Source organism: Leiobunum rupestre, chromosome 5, assembly GCF_980474605.1.
Source record: "Leiobunum rupestre chromosome 5, qqLeiRupe1.1.hap1, whole genome shotgun sequence".
Lineage (NCBI taxonomy): Eukaryota > Metazoa > Arthropoda > Arachnida > Opiliones > Sclerosomatidae > Leiobunum > Leiobunum rupestre.
Window position 1 is genome coordinate 36,320,756 of NC_143388.1, and position 20,572 is coordinate 36,341,327.

At 38.1% G+C, this 20,572-nt stretch overlaps 1 protein-coding gene across 1 annotated transcript in view; it reads right to left on the minus strand.

Annotated features, from left to right (window-relative positions):
• Positions 1-8,031: 8,031 nt before the first annotated feature.
• The window catches only part of Fatp1 (Fatty acid transport protein 1), a 74,091-nt gene continuing 61,550 nt past the window's right edge, over positions 8,032-20,572 (minus strand). The window contains exons 6-11 of the mRNA XM_090174468.1: positions 19,186-19,387; positions 12,283-12,475; positions 11,739-11,882; positions 9,905-10,042; positions 9,677-9,841; positions 8,032-8,798 (exon numbers count right to left, since the gene is read on the minus strand). Of these exons, the coding sequence (XP_090030594.1) occupies positions 8,488-8,798; positions 9,677-9,841; positions 9,905-10,042; positions 11,739-11,882; positions 12,283-12,475; positions 19,186-19,387 (1,153 nt within the window). The 3' untranslated portion in view covers positions 8,032-8,487. The remainder of the gene's footprint in view (positions 8,799-9,676; positions 9,842-9,904; positions 10,043-11,738; positions 11,883-12,282; positions 12,476-19,185; positions 19,388-20,572) is intronic.

Consider the following 20,572-nt stretch of genomic DNA (forward strand, 5'->3'; position numbering starts at 1 on the left):
CAACAGATATCTAATTCCATTATTTTTCTTAAAAATATTGTAAAAGAAACGTCTAACGGACGTATTAGGCGAATTTTATGGATATTTAAATGACTTACAATTTTCATACATTTGTTTTATTATTTTTCTTAAATTTTTACACCATAATATATTTCATTATTAAGTCATTAAAAATTTGTAAAAAGAGTCAAATTCTTCAAAAAGGTCTATGCATCATACACTTACATTGATTTCATATGAGGTGAATATCTTTGTTAATCGAAGGCCACCAAACCTTGGAAAGGGCTAACTCCTTCATCGAGTGCGCACCCTGATGAGTGCTGTGTAGTTCTTCGCGGGTGCTATTTTGTAAAGCATGTGGTACAACGACTTTGTTACGTATTAAAATTATTCCCTCGTGGTAGATATTTCCGGAAGAATTGTCTTAAAGCGGGTATTTTCTTAGCGCTTGCTGGCCAGCCTTCAATGGTATAAGGTAGAACCATAGATAATTTATATTCAGCCATGTTTGTAATTTTTAATAGGATAGTCCTGTTGGAGTAACAACACCGTTTCGGGGGGTATTGGTGGTTCATTGTCTGGCAGTGATAAAGGAAATCTGCTCAAAGCGTCCGCGTTGCTATTAAAAGAACCACTTTTTGTATCCTGATAGTTTTATAGCCCAATGTTGCAAACGTGCGGCCGCTGTGACTGGAACTGGCTTTTCTTCCGAGGAAATAGTGACCAGAGGTTTGTGGTCCGTGATACGTAAAAACTTATTTCCGAGTAAGTAATTGCGAAAACGCATGACACCAAATATAATGGCCAAAGACTCTCACTTGTCAGTCGATTTGGCTATAGTTTTTCTCAGAAGAGAGTTTACGGTATGCAAAAGATATGGGATGTTCAGGTCCGTTTATGCTATGCGATATCCCGGAAAATCATGGCACCCAAGCCATATCTATATGCACCAAAGGTTCCGGTGTGTAGTGTTGTCCATTTCCAGTTGTTGCCTTTATGTAATAAGTCATTTAAATGATATAGTAGGGTTGATGAGTCGCGAATAAACTTGGAAAAATAATTAAAAGGGCCTATATGTTATCACGATTCGTCAATAAAATGGGTAATGATGGTCACTCGATGGGCCTTCAATTTTCATTCCTGCGGGTATAAACCATGTTTGACAAATTAATAACCCAGGAGGTAAATTGTTGTCTGCCGGAATTGGCAGTTTGATTTCTTCAACTTGAGATTCCCTTCAGTAAATTTTTAATACTAACCATTTTAGGTGGTCCTATAAATCATCTTCCGATGAGCGGCCCAGTAACATATAGTTCTGAAAAGGAATACAATTGGGATGATCCTGTAGTAAGGTTTCCATGTAGCGTTGAAAAATAGCAAATGAAGATGAAATTCCCAAGGGCAGTCGCGTATACTCGAAAAGGCCTTCGGAGCTATTGATGACCACTAGTTTTCGAGATGGCTCGTCTAGCTCCTGCAGCTGATTGTATGCGTTTTTCATGTCCAAACGCGCACACACCTGACATCCTGCTAATTTGGCGATTAATGCTTCATTTGTTGGTAAATCTGCATATGGAATTGGTTTGATTATTCCTTTCTCCTGAAGGCGGCGTAACTCTGTTTCAACCTTAGCTTTCAAATGATATGGTAAAGTCCTGGAGTAGTGGCATGTGGGCGTATCAGAACTTTACCTTTGATGTCTTTGATGTGGCCCATACCACTTTCGAACGGTTGCGGGTACCGTTGCAGCAAAGAGTATAAAAATACTCTTTGGTTGCAGAATGTCTTGCAAACGAGCATGAACCATGCAATTTATATGTAGAATTCGGTCTGATGGTTGTAGTAACATTTTGAAAGAAGAAAAAATCCAACTGCCACTCAATATATTAGGGCCGGGACCCTTGTAAAAATATACTGGCAATGACAATGTAGTACCCTGATAGTTAACGGTCACTATACCTTCGCCCTTGATAGGTACTGAGTGGCAGTGGCGGACTGGCCATAGAGTGAACCTGCCCGATGGCAGGTGGGCCCCACGGACCGTTCATGAAGTGGGCCCCTCAAACATGATAGCTTTATAGTTGTTAAAGCTGGGGCTCTTTGTCTTCTGTCAGCCCAAAATATTAAACCCAGTCCGCCACTGCTGAATGGCTCTGTTACTTGTAGTTGGTTATCTTAGGCTTCAGTTATTTTGGATATGGAATAATTGATATTCTGGATGTGCTGTAGCGCGGAATGTGAGGTTGTGACGGGGAGATTCCGTCATTTTGGAAGATTCTACAATGAAATTTGTACGTCGATTAGAGAAATCGGTCCTTTGGTTGTTTGATGATAAGGTGCCAGAATTCAAGTTAGAATGAAAACCAAAGACTATACATACGCTTCGCTTACTAGACAGGCGTGTTCCTAGGAAAAACCTGTTAACACCTCTGTAGCACTGTAAAAGCGGGGGTAATATTTTAACCCACGGCTAGAGGCGCCACTTGTAACACAGCTCAAGCTAGGGCCCTAGGGGAAAATGTTGACCAGCGTCGAGATGGAGCCACAATCGGTATGCAAGTTGAGCCATAGAACACGCCTGTCTAGTAAGCGAAGCGTATATATAATCTTTGATGAAAACGGACTCCTTGGTCATTGGCTCCCGAATTTTCTTCTTCAAAAAGAGCCCAATCGTTGTACGTAACTCCCTCTTTGAAAATTTGTGGCTTTCGTCTTGCAGGCACGGGATAAATGACCTTTAATATGGTGAAAATGACTTATGTCAATGTGTGGGGATTCCTATTCATGGTTCTGTATATCATTTGATCGCCAACAGATTTTCTGTTGTTGGCCGATCCAGTAGTTACTTGTGTCAGTGGCGTAGGAACGTTTGAGAAGTTAGGAGGGGTGAAGTAGCTAAAACCTTGGGGTCTGGGGGCGGCAGTCCCCTGGCGATCAGTAAATCAATTTTTAAAAAGAAAATCACGAAAACGATTTAGTATCTTTTGTATTTCGAAATTTAATACATGGATTTAAATCGATCTTTAACACAAAAATAGGAACAATTTCAGTAATTTTCCAGTATATTATGATGCAAAACCGAAGTTTCTTAAAAAAATGAGGACCGCATTCCGTATGTTAGTGATCTCTCTATTGAGTCTTTAATATTTTTATTAATTCAATTTGTAGTTTTTAACCGACCAAAAATTTGGAGGGAGGGCAATTACTACTCGACCTCGAATAAGTAATAAGAGAATACTCGTCGATTACAGAGTACCAAAAAATCGCATATTTGTGTACCCGATTACTCGAATAAGCTGCTCTCTAAACGCGTCGAGTTTTTGTTTTTCTTCAAAGTTCAAAGAGGAATTTTTAAAACTTTTTGGGGGGCAATAAACGAAACTTACAAAGTTGTGGAAACTGTGATTCATTTAAATTAAAGGAATATTTTTCAGCATTGAAAGTTACTTTATACTCCTTTTAAATTTAATAATTTCTTGAATAAAAGTAGCTTCTAATGAATGATAACCCGACTCGTCACATATATTACTAGAGGTTTTTTTAGTTACTCGACTCGAATAAGAGAAAGTTTCCCCTTATTCAAGTACTCGATTATTCGACTCGACTTCAATATTACTCTACTTAAAACAATTTTTATCCCCTGACCGTTCTATTAGATCTGGGTAGGCCTACCAGTTGCCAATTGTTACTATTATTTTACTACTACGGCGAATCTACGATAACCGACTGCCTGGAGTACGCTACTATTTTAATTTGTGGGTAGAAAGGAAATTTTGCCATACCAAAAGACCAATTTTAATTATTACTAGACAAATAACTTTAAACACTTACGCGACATAAAAATGGTTAAAACATGCATACTCTTAAATGAGACGAAACTAAAAACTACTTTTAGATGCCATTTTCACCGAACCTAATTGTGTGCCATGTGCCATGATATTAAATCTTCGGTTTAAACTTATTACTTATCACTGGTCTTTTCACTATGATACGAAGTCCATCGAAGGGGTGGCCAAACCCATTACGGTGAAGGGACTATATGTTGTGGTCGTGGGTAAGGCGACGCTCGAAGAGTTGAGAGTTTTTCGTCCAGCGAGAAACGTCGAAGATTCGTGGAGCGAAGCCATCTGGATGTTGATGACTATGTGAGCGTTATTCTTGTCGACTAAAACGACTAAGTTACTACCCGAATAAATATTTTCCGACCGATGAAATGACATAGAGCATATTCGAGCTCGGTGGTTCAGTAGACAACCGAAAGGTTGTTCTGACAAACCTCAGAGACGAAGTTTTTGAAAAAGATTTTATCTCTGGGCGCGCTCCGTGGTTTTGTACCAATAGACCACGTGACCTACGGGTCACGTGAATTTAATTTTTCATTATTAGGTCCAATCATGGCTGAAGGTGGAGTTGTCCCCGACTAATGGTCCAAATGGGTAAGAAATTTAAAACCACCGGTAAACGCGCACAACACAAAACTTTGCTATTGACAGATATCTACACTGGCATTTAGGCAGGATGGCACTGGCATCTCTAATCCCTGCAGCATCTTCTAAACTATCCTAACTAAGAAAACCCCCAAAAATACAACAAATTATTTCAAAATACAATACAACACAAAATGTCACAATTGCAGACTACTGCCTACCAGTTGCCAATTGTTACTATTATTTTACTACTACGGCGAATCTACGATAACCGACTGCCTGGAGTACGCTACTATTTTAATTTGTGGGTAGAAAGGAAATTTTGCCATACCAAAAGACCAATTTTAATTATTACTAGACAAATAACTTTAAACACTTACGTGACATAAAAATGGTTAAAACATGCATACTCTTAAATGAGACGAAACTAAAAACTACTTTTAGATGCCATTTTCACCGAACCTAATTGTGTGCCATGTGCCATGATATTAAATCTTCGGTTTAAACTTATTACTTATCACTGGTCTTTTCACTATGATACGAAGTCCATCGAAGGGGTGGCCAAACCCATTACGGTGAAGGGACTATATGTTGTGGTCGTGGGTAAGGCGACGCTCGAAGAGTTGAGAGTTTTTCGTCCAGCGAGAAACGTCGAAGATTCGTGGAGCGAAGCCATCTGGATGTTGATGACTATGTGAGCGTTATTCTTGTCGACTAAAACGACTAAGTTACTACCCGAATAAATATTTTCCGACCGATGAAATGACATAGAGCATATTCGAGCTCGGTGGTTCAGTAGACAACCGAAAGGTTGTTCTGACAAACCTCAGAGACGAAGTTTTTGAAAAAGATTTTATCTCTGGGCGCGCTCCGTGGTTTTGTACCAATAGACCACGTGACCTACGGGTCACGTGAATTTAATTTTTCATTATTAGGTCCAATCATGGCTGAAGGTGGAGTTGTCCCCGACTAATGGTCCAAATGGGTAAGAAATTTAAAACCACCGGTAAACGCGCACAACACAAAACTTTGCTATTGACAGATATCTACACTGGCATTTAGGCAGGATGGCACTGGCATCTCTAATCCCTGCAGCATCTTCTAAACTATCCTAACTAAGAAAACCCCAAAAATACAACAAATTATTTCAAAATACAATACAACACAAAATGTCACAATTGCAGACTACTGGCGCCAGTGTCGGTTTCTCATCTACTAATACAAGAGTCACTGGCGCCGGACTGACCCACTTAGAGATTACCTACGAGTTTTTGAATATAACGGGGTTCAATATAGTATAGTCGCCGTGGCGGCCGCGCCGAATGAATACAATAAAATAAAAGAGGGGGTCAAGACGACCTTGAATTTGACCTTGGTCTGGCATTTTATTTTTAGGCACCGGACCGGCGACTGTCGGGCAATAAAGAAGGGATTAAGCTTGAGGGGAGCTCGGCGAACTGTCAATTATAGTGACGAGCGTGAAGTAAAGGAGGGCGTGCGATAAAAACTCCTTCTAGAAACGATTTCCAAATCTTTGTTAAAACTAGAATTTCCAAGTTCGGTGTTTAATCCTAATTTTACGTTATATACCAATTATTACGTTACAGACTCGAATACTCGATGAAAAAAAATTTCATACTCGATTGCCTTAAGCCACTAATCGCACAGCCCTATCGTTGAATCATCTGTACTTCTTTGTCCACAAATGCAATGGATTGGGCGATTTGGATACATATCGCTAAATTTTAAGTGTGCTCAGACAATAATTTCTTTGGGATGGTGATGCCTAGCACAATGTGGTCTTTTATCATGGAGTCTAATGTTGTCCCAAAATTTCAACATTATTGATTTCAACCCAGCTTGGCCACAAAAACGGCAACGGACTCATCAGTAACATGGTTGCCTGAATAAAACTGATACCTGGCTGCAACCTCAGGTGGAAAATCTCCATATAATGCAGCCATAGCTTGAAGTTAAGATAATTGTTAAATGGTGTTACTCGATAATTTGATTATTACACTAAAAGAAACATGGTGTCTTAAGCCTTGACGTAATATACAGGGTGTTCCCTAAATGGTGGTAGGACCGAGCGTCGACGGGTTATACAAATTATTTTAAGACGAAAATGTTCTTTGGAATTTTTCCGATTTGGGCCACCATTTCGAAGTTAGGAACCAATCGATGTATGGACGACCCCTTAGCTGTTTCATTCCTGGACATCGGCACGTGGCGAAATAAAATCTTTCTCGGCGAACGTAACTTTTTACGACGAATGAAATATTCACGCGCTCACTACAAAATCATTTTGTTGGGACGCGAACGCGCTATTTTTTCGTTACCATCGCGATTATTTATTTCGTTTAGAAAATAAGTGAAAATAAACTATTCTAACCCTATTATAATAATCGCCATGGTAACCAAAAAATAGCGCGTTCGCGTCTCAACAAAATGATTTTGTAGTTAATTTTTTTAATTCGGCACGTGCCGATGTCTTGAATGAAAGAGCTAATTTACGTTAAGGTATTAAAATGATATGTTAAATTAAGGGGTCGTAATTAATTGTTTCGAACCTTCGAAACGGTGGCCTAAATCGGAAAAATGCCATAGAACATACTGTTTACGGATATCCCATCTCAGTCACCTTTGATAGGGTTCACTTATCTATTTTTCCTTTATCTGAAGTTATTACATAAACCCTGAACGCTGAATAGTCCTTTTCCCCGCGCCTGAGTTCCGTCGGTAACCCTTTTACCCCTGGCGGGAACATAAAGGACTATGGGCACCAATTCAAATAAAACCCTAACAGACAACCAAATAGTCCTCTCTAGAGCACTTTAGCACAATAAGTGCTAAGTACAACAGGAAACTACATATGAAACGCTTGGAATAAGTCCATTGGCACCGTGCTGTTAAAGCGTTTAGATCTGACGCTGAAGATCTTGGAGAAGTTTTCGGTAAAATTACGTATTTAGATGGTTTAAAAAGAGCGAAGGGGGTGATTGAACTTCTATTCGAGACAAGGGTCAATAGTGACTTGGAGCCAGAGTTTAGCGTAGCACTTTGAGAGCGAAATATCCACTATAAAAGCACGTTAGTTTCAATAATAATCATCATGGCCTTTATAGTCTTCCTTAGACATTCCAAGCATGGACGAACTGCTGAAGTACACTTCTTGGGCTGCTTTTCACTTCACGCTAACGTTGCGCAGCAGCTCAGAAGGGGTTAGTTAGCGATTTTATCTACAAGGCGTGTTGGCTCTGACTTCAGGGGCCAATAAAATGTCACGTGACGCGGGAATTTCCACGTGCCTACGTTTTAGAGCATTTTGAATTTTAGGAGCGGTTACCTCTTATCAATAATTTATCACGTTCGTTGGTGACGTAAAGCTCACGTGACTTGCCCCTGAAAACGGGCTTGGACACGTGACATCTCTAGCGTGAAGAAAAAATGTCCCGAAACACGAGTTATACTTTGCCGGAAGTGTCCTTCAGTAATTCATCCACGTTCCAAGTGTACGCACACATAATTTCCAAGTTTCCAAAGCTACCACGTGATATAAAATATTGCCAACTAACAAAAAGAAATATTTAATACAAATTAAAGTTTTATTTGAGCAACAATATTTACATGCTTTGTCGAAACAAATGTTTTTTTTTCATATACGCTTCCATACATTTTCAAATTCATTATATAGAAATTTAATCAACTATTTTGAACTAACGACAATTCCAAGTCTTTGGAAAACTTGAAGTATTTGCGATACGAAAAGTGTTTATATTTACAAACAAAGGCAACATAGAATCGTAACATTTTCAATTTAAAAAAACTCGTGGCACTAGGGGTCATTGTCTGGCCGATTTGGAAAAACTGTCAACAGTCATAGAAATCGGAATGCGCGTCAAGATATAAAAATAATAATTTTGCTAATGTATAGTTTTAGTTATACATTTATAATAAACATGTAATTAAATGAATGACAAAAATTAAAATACTGAATTTTAAAACCCTCAAAGGGTGCCAATAATATAAGAAGGATTATGTCGAATCCGAAAGATTTGAACTAAAACCTAATTTTCCCTTGCAAGATTTCGTCGTACGCGTTTAAATCTAGCCTTTTATAGGTGGCTTCTTTGGGGTTCAAATAGAACATGACATCGGAGACAACGTTAGGGTTAAAGCCTTCTTTTTGCAAATCAACTTTTTTGAATTTGTAGGTACCTGTTGATTCTAGTTTATCAACAATTCTAATAAAAAGAGGAATAGAATAAGCTGGCAAAGACTTCTTTAAACTTTCTAGGAACTTCTTGTGGTCCATATTTGTAACCTCTTCAGACTCTGGTAAAACCAACATTCCGGCTTTACCTTCCATACCTAAATGAAATGTTTGCAATTAAATAATGCAATTATTGAAACTTTTTGTTCAACCCAAAGAAAAATGTAAAAAAAGCAAAGATTAAAAAATACCAATGATTTTGGAGGGGATCTGGTCTTTATTTAAGTATTACCAAGAACGTATATATATGTATGAGAACGTTGAACAAAAGGCATCGCTTGGGTCATGATTTAATCAGTTTCAGAATAACTCCGCCCTAAAATCCGCGTGCAGCGCGCGCTTGAACTAGAAACGGTTTTAACCTTTAGCACGCGCCGAACACGGTTTTTTGGGGGGTGTTATTCTGTAACCGATTGCATTATGACACCAGGCGCCAATTTGATCGTTCAACGTTCTTGGTATTACAGAATAGTTTGATTTCGGAAATAGGGCTTCAAAAATGCTAAATTATCATTCGATCTTCTACTAGCGGAATTTTTCAAATGTTTCCGTGGCTCTTTAGGAGGACAGACATTGGTAATTTTTCATTTATCCGAGTTTTTAGTTCAACAGTTCTCATTTTCGCTATACTCAGTGGCGTAGCTAGCACGGGTGGCACCCGGTGCGGATATCATGGTGTGCTACTTACTAGTCAAAACGTGTTAAAAAGTTTTTTTTCGAATTTCTCTAGTTTTTATTTTTTTCACGGTCAGGTGTCACCCCCAAAACGCCCCCGCCTAGCTACGCCACTGGCTATACCCAAAGAATGCACACGCAAGGAATGTTAACTCAAGTTCCCTTTAGAGGATATTATCCTTATTTCCGGTTCATTTCTTTACCGGAAGTCAACTGAGTGCCCAGTTCAATAAGATTCAACTTTGAATTCTTAGTTAGTGTATATTATTTGATTTCAACATGAAAAAAAAAAGGTCTTTACCTGGAACGTCAACACCAAACACGACGCTGTCAGCCATTTGTAGCACTCTACTAATGATACCTTCCACTTCACTCGTGGACACGTTTTCTCCCTTCCACCTGAACGTGTCCCCAGTTCTATCGAGGAAAAATAAATAACCCTTTCTGTCCATGACCAAAAGATCACCTTCAAAATCAACAAAAAAATATTAGCAACGGGTAGATTTTTTTCTTGGCACTGAAAAATTACCAGAAAGGAAAGCGCAATCTCCTTTTCTGAACACATCCGTGATGACTTTCTTCTGCGTGGCCGAATTGTTAACGTAACCGTCGAATGCTCTGACTGGATCAAATGGCAATATCTTGCCAACAAACTCACCGGGTTCGCCTAAAAATACAAAAATCATGTCAGTACAAAGAGCGTGAAAGTTTCTGGCAGAAACTCCAACTGTAGACTGGTTTGGCCCTTTCGAGGCGCATCAACTAGCATACCCTGCATGTATGTGATCAGTTTAATGATAAGTAAAGTAGGGGGAGCTTCGACGTGACTGTGGAGGACTGCCGCGCCATCCATCTTAAGAAATACGAACTATTAATCATTTTATTTTGCTAAAAGTGGTTTAAATTTTGATCGATTCGTCTAAATTTTCTAATTATTATTATCATTATTCAAAATATCTTGTAATAGAAAGGTGTAAATTAATAAGCTGTCTGCAGTATCTGGAAGGAATATTTTTTTCTTTACCCTCGCACGGCCCCAACTATTAACACGAAATACCTAATCGAAGTTTGCTGTGATATGGTAGTCATGTGATTTTGTTTGCCCATTTAAACAAGTTGGTTAAGACCAAATTTACTTTATAGTTTCGCCTATTGCGACGACCTTTTTAGAGACCATTTTGCTTAAGAAACATTCGAAGAAACATTACGCCAAGTGACTGAGAAAAATGAAAGTTGAGTTGGAAAAATGAAGTGTTCTCCGCCGAATTTGGCTACTCTTTGGTACGCCCCTGTCTTCACAGCTAACGCATGGCCGTTATTCATTAAATAGCTTGTATGCTCAGAGTTAGTCGAAATCCGACGTTCAGGAAAAAATACCAACCACTTTTATACATTTTCTCTAACCACTTTTAAGGACCATATTTTCCATTTATGAGCTATATATTTTACTTTGATCAGATTTGAATATTTTTACTTCAGTTTTGATTTTAATGCAAGAGACTCTTCGGGTTACAGTTTAAATTGCTTAACTTTTCTAAAATTCCCTGATATTTCTTTGACTTTGTAGGTCGACTTTCAAATTCCCAGACTTTCCACTGTTTTCCCTGACCTTTGGCAACCCTGATAAAACATTCATTGTCGTGCTCACATATAGGGCAAGTTAGCTGGTTCTTAAATACGACTATATGGATATCGTGTCATACTGTAATTTCAGGGTTCGAAGGTGGAAAAATCCAGTTGGAAAATAGTGGATATTAATATTAATTTAAGTATAATAGCAGGGCCCCCACTCAAATCTTCAATTTTTTTATAGGAAAAATAGGGTTATATTTCTAAAAATATAGGACTTTATAGGACTATTTTTACAAAATTATAGGATTTTATAGGACTATATATGTTATTCAATTTACTAACTTTATGCATTTAAAAACAAAATCTATATTTAGAGAAATAAATCTTTGATTTTCACATAAAAAATCGAAACTATTTAACCATTTTATCACAAAAATATACTAGTAGCTAACCATGTTAACAATAACAAAAGTATAGACTAGAATGACTTTGTATAGGAATTTATCCTTTAGCTAAATCTAGCAATTTAACTGAGTGGCTCGATTTGAAAGAGGCAAAATATCAAAATTATAGGATTTTATAGGGCTTTTGGGGGATTTTGCTAAAAAAATAGGATGTTATAGGACATTTTTTAAAATATAGGATTTTACAGGAATTAAAGGACCTCTGGAGTCCCTGTAAAAGTTGTTGTTTTTAACTTTCACACGTAATATTTCTTCATAAGCCACAATTTTCCAGAGGACTACACTTTTAAAAAATGAAGTGTCATTTTGGTAACACTAATATCATACCCGGTTTGCAGACGACGCACAATCCGTTTTTCCCCCTGACGGGTACGTCAGTGTCCGGATTCATTTTGATGAGACTGACTGGGTAGACGCTGGGAGCGATCCGAGAAATGAAGCCCACGGAACCCACGCGGTTGTCGACGTTTACTGCAAAGCAAAGATTCGAGTCAATTAGAGGGGCACAAACGTTGCTCAAGGGGACAATCAGAAATTCAGCCACCGACAAAATATTTAGTTTTTTGACACCGCGACTCCCCGTCCTTAAAAAGTAACAAATATTTCTGGCACGGTAGTGGTTTTAACATTTGAGAGGCCCCGCGCAACATCCAAAATGTGAGGCCCTGTTGTAGGAGTGAGTACATCCGTATTTCTGATGTCATTTCGGAAGAGCCTCGTTGCGATATATTCTAGTTTTGGCCATTGACGATAATTTTTCGTTTAGAAATAATTCACTACTGGAGCAAAATACTAATTTACGAATGACGCAAATTACTATCACTAAAAAAGAACAAATTTGCGGACTTATTTGCAAACGACTAGCACTTACTGACATTGGCGTTGCCCTCGGTGGACCCATAAAGTTCGCCGATATTCTTAATATTGAAGCGCTCCACGAATGGCATCCAGATCTCCTTCCTCAACCCGTTGCCGAACATCATCCGGACCCGATGTTTCTTCTCCAAGTCAGAATAAGGTGTCGCCAACAAGTAACGGCAAATTTCTCCGATGTATTGAGACACCTAAACATCAATTGTTAAAAGTAATTACATATTTCCTTAACTAGCGCGTAAAACAACAGTTCAAATGACAAAAATGCGTACCAACAAATGTCACAATTAAAACAAAACGCGTTGTGTTACGAAGTTCCGAGATCATTCTAAGACTCGCGATCTACAAATTATTTTCAGTTGTATACATGCCTTTATTATAAAATTACTGTACTTTAAGTTATAGATGTTTACATAAAATATTGCTTACAATAATAATAATAATCAGCTAGGCAAATACCCAAGGCACCACCTTAGGCCCAAGTCATCTAGCAACTTTAATTGCATTTAATTAGGGTGGCCGGGTAAGTAGTGACAAACTTGACCTTCACAGCTAGGGTTATATTTTATTTCATTCAAGCCATTTCCCCCCATCGTGGCGTGACCGAATTAGATATCTTCGACATTTTTGGAAATCGTACTAATATAAACAATGGGGAAAAATCAGCTAGGCTAATACCCAAGGCACCACCCTAGGCCCAAGTCATCTAGCGATATTTATTGCTTTTAAACAGGTGGCCGGGTTACAATGCGTAGGAGGGTAGTGGCAAGTCATTAATGCCACGCGAGCCAACAGCCCCCTAGGCCAGTGGCACCGATTGCTTTTTCCCAATGGGGGCCGAAGCTCACTAATAAACTTGGAATGAGGCTGCTGGCAAAACTTTCTTGCTAGGGATGCTTAAAAGTAAACGGCCTATAACATCGGCGGTTTTACCAATGGGGGCTTCGGCCCCGCCGCCCCCATGGGATCGGCACCACTGCCCTACGCTAAGCCAGATTCACACTTACCCCTAAAATCGCGTCGTTTTAGATAACTAGTTTTCAAAACCAGTGTGAGAAGTCGTTTTTTTGGGGAAGCAATTCGTTCAAGTCGGTTCGCTTAGAATCACTTTCAAACCGACCAAGCGAGGTAGTAAAATTGCTCGTATTTTCCAAAATAATGGGAATAAAATTCTAAATTATGTTCAATAATAATACGGTATGTATAGTAAATATGATTAACTAATGGTATTTGAATACATTTAATATTTTCGAAATTTTGTTCATAATTTGAAACAACGTTTAGCTTTGGCTATAAGCGAACCGGGGTGAAGCGATTGCGCACTTGTGAACTAAGAATTACCGTCGGCGATCGAACCTGCCATTTAAACCGACCTAAGCTGGGTTTAAAGCTCTTGTGTAACTGTGGCTTAACTAATATCGTTAACCTCCGCAAGTTTTTATGGAAAGGGTAAAACGAGAACTTGCAGACTCTACGCAGAAGCAGTTTATATGATTTTGTATCAGTGCCACAAGCTTGGATCGAACCCGGCTCCTCTTGCTGCTGATATTTTTGTAATAAATATTTATTCCCTTCCCACCAAACTGTTTAAATTAGCACCACCTATTATAAACGAAAGCATTAAAATCTAACCTCTACCAGGCTTGGAAATAAGCGGTGGTCACTGGGTCAAAGACCAGTTTATTAATTACTCGGACCAGTTTTTTAATTCAAAAGCTAGGGGTTCACTGGCCCAGTGTACAGTTTATTAATTCAAAATTATCTACCGTATTATTAACCAACTGGTCTACGTGACCACTTAAACAACTCAAGAGTTGGGAGTCACTGGCCAAATAGACCAGTTTAGAAATAAGCCTTATTTCCAAGCCTGACCTCTACCCACTAAATCAGCGGTTCCCAATTTGTTTTTGCTTTGGATCTCTAAATTATCCACCTAATTCTGGCGGAACTCCAAATCCCTTTTTTTTATTATCTTAAAGGACTCTTGACAAAAACAAAGATGGCCGCGCTGCGAATTCTCGGAACCCTTCCACGGAACCCCTGCAAGCTCCTGTTACTGGTTTTTATCTTTTGAGGTTCTTGAAATCTTTTTAGATAAAAGGGGGCGCTGCAAACATTAGGGGAACGAATCTACCTTCGCGTTTATACTATAAATAAATTTATAATATTCTTATATTTTCCAAAATATTCTACTCGCATAAATCAACTAAAGGACTTTTCACACGAGTCAACTTTTTGATACAACTAGATGAGGCAACTTGAGTTTAGTCCTAGTTGGTTCGTGTGAATAAAAGTTCGATGAGTTGATCCACCAAAAAAGTACGCGAGAAAAAAATGGATGACTGATCCATTTTTGCTGACACAGCATTTTGATTTGAAAAGTTGGCTCGTGTGAAAAGGTCTTTAGTTATATCCAAAAAATATTGGGATTATAGACGCATTCACATATTGCCTACAGGGAAACATGCAAAAAGGGGCGAAATCCACCCAAGGAGGAACCTTCCTATTTAATAATGTTTGAGGTAGATGGCGACACTATAAAATTTATGAAAAATAAACTTTTTTAAAAAGTTATTAATTACTAAATTATAGTCCTTAAAATCGTAATAAAAAAAATTATATATATATATAATTAATAATATGTAATTTAAATTAACAATAAATTTTAACAGTAGTTAACACTCTCCGCCATAGATGACACTATAATACAATTTTAAACTATCCAATCAGGGAAGATAATTTTGTATTTCAAATCTCGACAAAACCGTTCTCTACTAAAAACTGAAAACTTTCAACCAATCGTTGAAAATCAAAATTATGACGTTATGTTTCTATCAGAGCGCCATCTACTAACAAATAAGGCCATCACCACGTTACCTCAGATGAATTGTACCCCTTTAAAGTCGTCTTTGCCCGTTAAAAATTGGATATCGGTCTATTAGATTTTATAGGACCATTTTAGAATTATACGGAAATATAAGAAATTTGCCTGAAACCTCGTCCTTTCATACTCAAAGGGAGAAAGCAGAATTTCTAGAGGGATTTATGGTCTGCGATTGAGACTGCGTTAATTGTGTTTTATAAGGAAAAAAACCATTGTGTTCCACAAGACGTCCTCTATGACGTCAATAACGAAATCTACACGATAAAAATTATACTACCCTCTTAACGTCAAATTTCATAGATAAAAAATGTGAAATGAAATATATTGGATGGTATAGACCCATAACAAAAGAGGGGCCGCAGACGAGGCTTAAGTGAGACCTGTGGACGGAACATCCTGTTTGTGACGTTTTCAACCACGTGACCGCCATTGAAATATACAGGCGGAAGTAAGGAAACGGATGTTCCGTCCAAATGCTGAGTTGCCAGGTAAAAATGTTAATTTTCGCCCCCCCCCCCCCAACTTTCAACATGGGTCTATTATGTTTCATAGCTAATTTTTACCGCGATGAACATTTGACTTCTTGGTGTAAGCGGACCCATATTTTATGAAATTAGCTGGCAAATCAGTCCACTTCAACCCTATGTAACCTTATCGGCTGACATCTCGTGAACAATGTTTCAATAAATCACTTCAGACTCTTGACGAAATACCCGTTATTCACTTTTATAGATCGGAAACGGAAGATTTTGAAACCGCCCGGAATTTCTGCCTCGTGCTCACAAGATTTTGTTCCCGTGGTAACTTTTTCAATAGCGCCAGGAATATAAGAATTTCCAATCCATTGATTGCATGTTCCGTGTGAAACAAGGTGTCATTGAATCATACATACAAATGAGTTATTACGTAACGTTACACAATTAAAATACAATTGAAGTTAACGGCATTGACCGATGAGTGCTGTAAGCGAATATTATACGTAAATATTTCATAAGATTCTCAGATACATTTATCGCGTTAATTTTGACCTCAACTATATCAGGTCATCCAAAGTTTCCTGTTGAATGTGAATGGAATCGTTCATCTTTAGCAACACTTTGTAGTTATTAGTAATGGGTGAGATATTCTCATTTAGAGCGGGTTTTGTTTTTTTTAGTACAATTGAGTGGTTAAACTTCTTAAGGGAGCTCAAAACGAAAAAGATGCTGGTATTACCGCTCAAAAAAGGGTAAGCCGGATTTTAATTTGTAGTTTTGATGTGTCCAAGCAAAGATAATCTAAAATGTTCAGGGTTAGAAAACAAAAAACCCGACCCAAAAAACCCGGTGGGTTTTTTGGACCCACCCACCCCAAAAAACCCACTTTATAAACCCACCTGAGAAAAACCCACTTTGAAATTTCATATTTTAATGAAAAGGCATTTTTTCAAGGTGCAATGACCACTTTAATATATATATATATATATATATAGTAATTTACAAAGTTAACCGGCTTGTTAACTTAATAGTTGAGACTGAGACTAATGATTTCAGATTTCTACCAGTCCTTTGGTTAAGCTTTGCTGCCTTTGCAGTATCTGTACACTTTTACAAGCTTTTCAGCTTTTTCTGACACAAAAAAAGTGAAGCAGTCTACCTAACAGACGATATCTAGTCCCTACAATCTTTTTTAGCAGGACTCGACGTGAGACATTTCTAATTTCTCTTGATTTGGGGCTTTTTTTGACATATCATGTAATACAATTATGAAAATAGTATACTAAAATAAAAACCCACCGAATAAAAAAAACCCACGAAAAACCCACTGGGTTGGGCTTTTTGGAAAAAACCCGGGTTTTTTCGAACCCTGAAAATGTTTACAGGTGAGCCTTACTTCCTGACATCACACGCTCAGAAAAAAAAACAAAACATGGAAAACTTTTGGAGACAGCGCAAATTACTTAAAAATTTATGAAACTTCTCATAAGTTGATGGCAGGTTAAGCTAGCCCTCACAAACCGTAATCTTTTATCACAAATATTCGCAATGGTATGAACTTTATGTAAAGCACTATTTCTTTCAAATATGTCTGAAAACTTGCTCATTCAGATCTACCATTTAAGACATACATATGCGAAACAAACTTCAACATAACACCAAAGTATTTATTTATACTTTTGGGAGAATGACTACTTTGAGGCGATTTATGAAGTTTCTCCCAATCAGGGTTGGCATAGAACCAGCCATACCGGATATAACCACCTGGTTAAAACCGATTATAGCCACTTGAAAAAATCCAAATTTTTGTGGCTTTTTAAAAAAAAATTACAATATGAATATTTTAGTAAATTAGTTTTTATTTAGAAATTGAGTTTATTTTTTGTTTCATATTTAGAAACCGGTTTACTTTTACCAGTTTTTCGGTAGGTTTAAAGTTCCAAAGTTCGCAGCCTCGCTTCTGTCATACACAAAAACTAGGGGGAATTTCCCGAGGAAATCAAAATAATTCAGTTATTTTATATAGTTACTTCGCTTTATTTGTTTAGTTTCTTATTTACGAAAATAACTGCAGGCAATTTCAACTTACATAAGTAAAAGGTACTGTTTCTCTTTCGAGAGAAGAGTTCATTTAGGCGCATTCCGTAGCCCATTCGCAGGGTTAACTAGAACCAGCCAGGCTGGTTTAAACCACAGTGGTTAAAAAATCAATGGTTTAAGCCATTTTTTTATTAAAAATATTTAATTCAAATAAAAAAAACAATATAATACTCTGCATTTTATATTTCAAAACGAAACTAACCTTCACTTTTTGTCGTCTGCTACGCCGCCATGTTAGGGTATATAAGCAGGTAAATAATCCTGCTATTCCTCAGAACGTAAACGTACTGCCACCCGCAAAAACGCAATTTTGAAATTACGGAATTTTACCATTTTCGAAGTAATATAAGCAGCTTGAGCACTTTTTTATTAGTTGATTTAACCGGTTTATTTAACCAGTCACAACCGGTTTAAATCATATAAAAGCCATTTTTTTCAACTCTGCTCAATCGTCATGAAATAAATTCAGTTCAGTTTAGACTTAAAAACAGGGTGTCTCGTCGAATGTACCCTTATTTCTAGGGCTTTTCGTAAAAAAACTTCATCGATACGTCACCCGTGACGAAGCAGCAACATCAAAACAAGAAGGCCAATGTTACTTTACAAAAAGACCTATTACACTGCGTAGGGATAATAACGCATTAATGAACCATGTTTTACCGATGAAATGTTGCCTATCCAAATAACCAGAATAACCATGGCTAAATCCACCCCGGCTGAGAAGGTACGAGTTTTGAACGAATATAATAATAATAATAAGCTAGGCTAATACCATAAGTGGATCATTCTCTCTAAGTAGACAAAACGCTATGCTACCTATGACTAGAGTCTTTGTCGGGGTCGGTCTGGCTGCCCTTTACAACCGCTCTATACTGTGTTTCACCTCAACTTCACTCTCTTATGGTACGTTTCACGTCTGAAACGTGTCTCGAGTGCCGAGAGAGATAAATTTTGGAGGTTGGCTCCTCGAATTCCCCCCCCCCCCACAAAAAACCTATACCATATTTGTTCAAGGTCAGTTTCAAATACAAGGGTAGAGTTTTGTTCAATAAACGCCCCTTTAGTTACTGTCTTGACCACTCGGTGGCGCCTCCGCAAAGGTTTTCTCTCTGGAGTTTGCTCTCTATACAAGCTCTGACGTCACGAAACCCAGACTGAGATAACCGACCGAGACCCGGAATTTGTGTAGAGAGAATGATCCACTTATGCTAATACCCAAGGCACCACCTTAAGCCTAAGTCATCAAGCGACTTTTGAAGCCATTAATTCAGGTGGCCGGGTTACAAGGTAGGTAGTTAACTACTTCTCTCGTAAGAGATATATTATCTACTTCTGGTATAAGTAAATACATTCTTGGTAAGACCACGGACAAAGGGCGTAACGAATCCAAGAGGACAAAACGAACAAGATGCAATAATTGTCGGGTCAATTGTTATCTCACGGTTGCGTTGTATTTGATGCAGTCTTCCCAGAATTTGGAAGCTGAGAACCTCTTCCGGATGGCCAGGGTGTTCCCGAAGACGAGCGCCTGGCAGACGGACAGGATTCCGGCCGCCGTGTGGTACAGAGGCAGGCAGGTGTACAGCACGTCGTCGTCCCGGATGTCCAGCATGTTGTGAATAGCCGAGCCCATCCAAATAAACCTAGAGGTGGGCAAAACAGATAAATTAACTACCAAAATATCGATTAACCATAAAAATTGCGTTTAATTGTTTATTTATATTATCCACGGATAGAAAGGGATTTAATATGCCAAAAATAATTTTATTTTTCGGATAATCGTCGGTTGTGGATAAAAAAAGATAAAGTTATTAATTCCAGGGTTGGGCGTCGCTCATCTCATTGTGAGCGAATTTGTTATTATGAGCGAAAATGAGCGGTAAAATATCTTTTTAAAAGAGCGCAAAACAAAAATGAGAGGAGCGCCGATTTTACCGCTCAAAAACGAGCGGAAAGAGAGGAGCGCCGATTTAACCGCTCAAAAAAGAGCGGAAAGAGGAGCGAAAATTTTGCCGCTCAAAAAAAAGAGCGGAAAGAGAGGAGCGAAAATTTTGCCGCTCAAGCTTCTGTCTTCTGGGTGTCCGATTTCAAAATAATTAACAATGGTGATGAGGGTTTTCGATACGTTAAACTAGTACACGACAATCCCTATTATAGGGGCCCTATATAACTAGGGATTGTGTGTAGAAAGTAGATGAAGATGTAGTTAAAGCTACTTAAATTAATTGTATGCTAGAAAAGAGCGGAGAGGAGCGCTAATATTATCGCTCAAAAAGAGTGGAAAGAGAAGAGCAAAAATTATACCGCTCAAAAAAAAAGAGCGGAGGATCGAAAATATCACCGCTCAAAAAGACGTAAGCGTGAGCGGCTCTTTGACGAAAATGCCCAACACTGATTAATTCTTATCCAAACGCCGACCTCTAAATAAACCTAATCGATGAAGCCAAAGAACAATTAGTCAACTTGCGAATTTATTCGTAAATAATTAGTAAAATAGCCAAGGTTCCGTTTAAAATCTATTTCATTTGTTTCTTCCTTAATTGAGCTTGTATTGTAAAACACCGAATTAGAAGCAAGGGCTTACAAGTCAGACATGACTTAGCCCTACAGCAATTGTTACTTCAAATGAAATATTTAATAAAAAAATTGAAATTTAATTTGATTTTTTATTTGTTATCAAGACAGGTAATGGAATAATAATTATGTCCGGTTGTATACTATTGGACCGAATCCCGTTTGACCGAATCCCATTGAACCGAAAAGTATTTTCGTTTATAGCCCAACATGGCGGGATTCAGTTCAATGGGAAATTTAAATCTGGTTCGTTT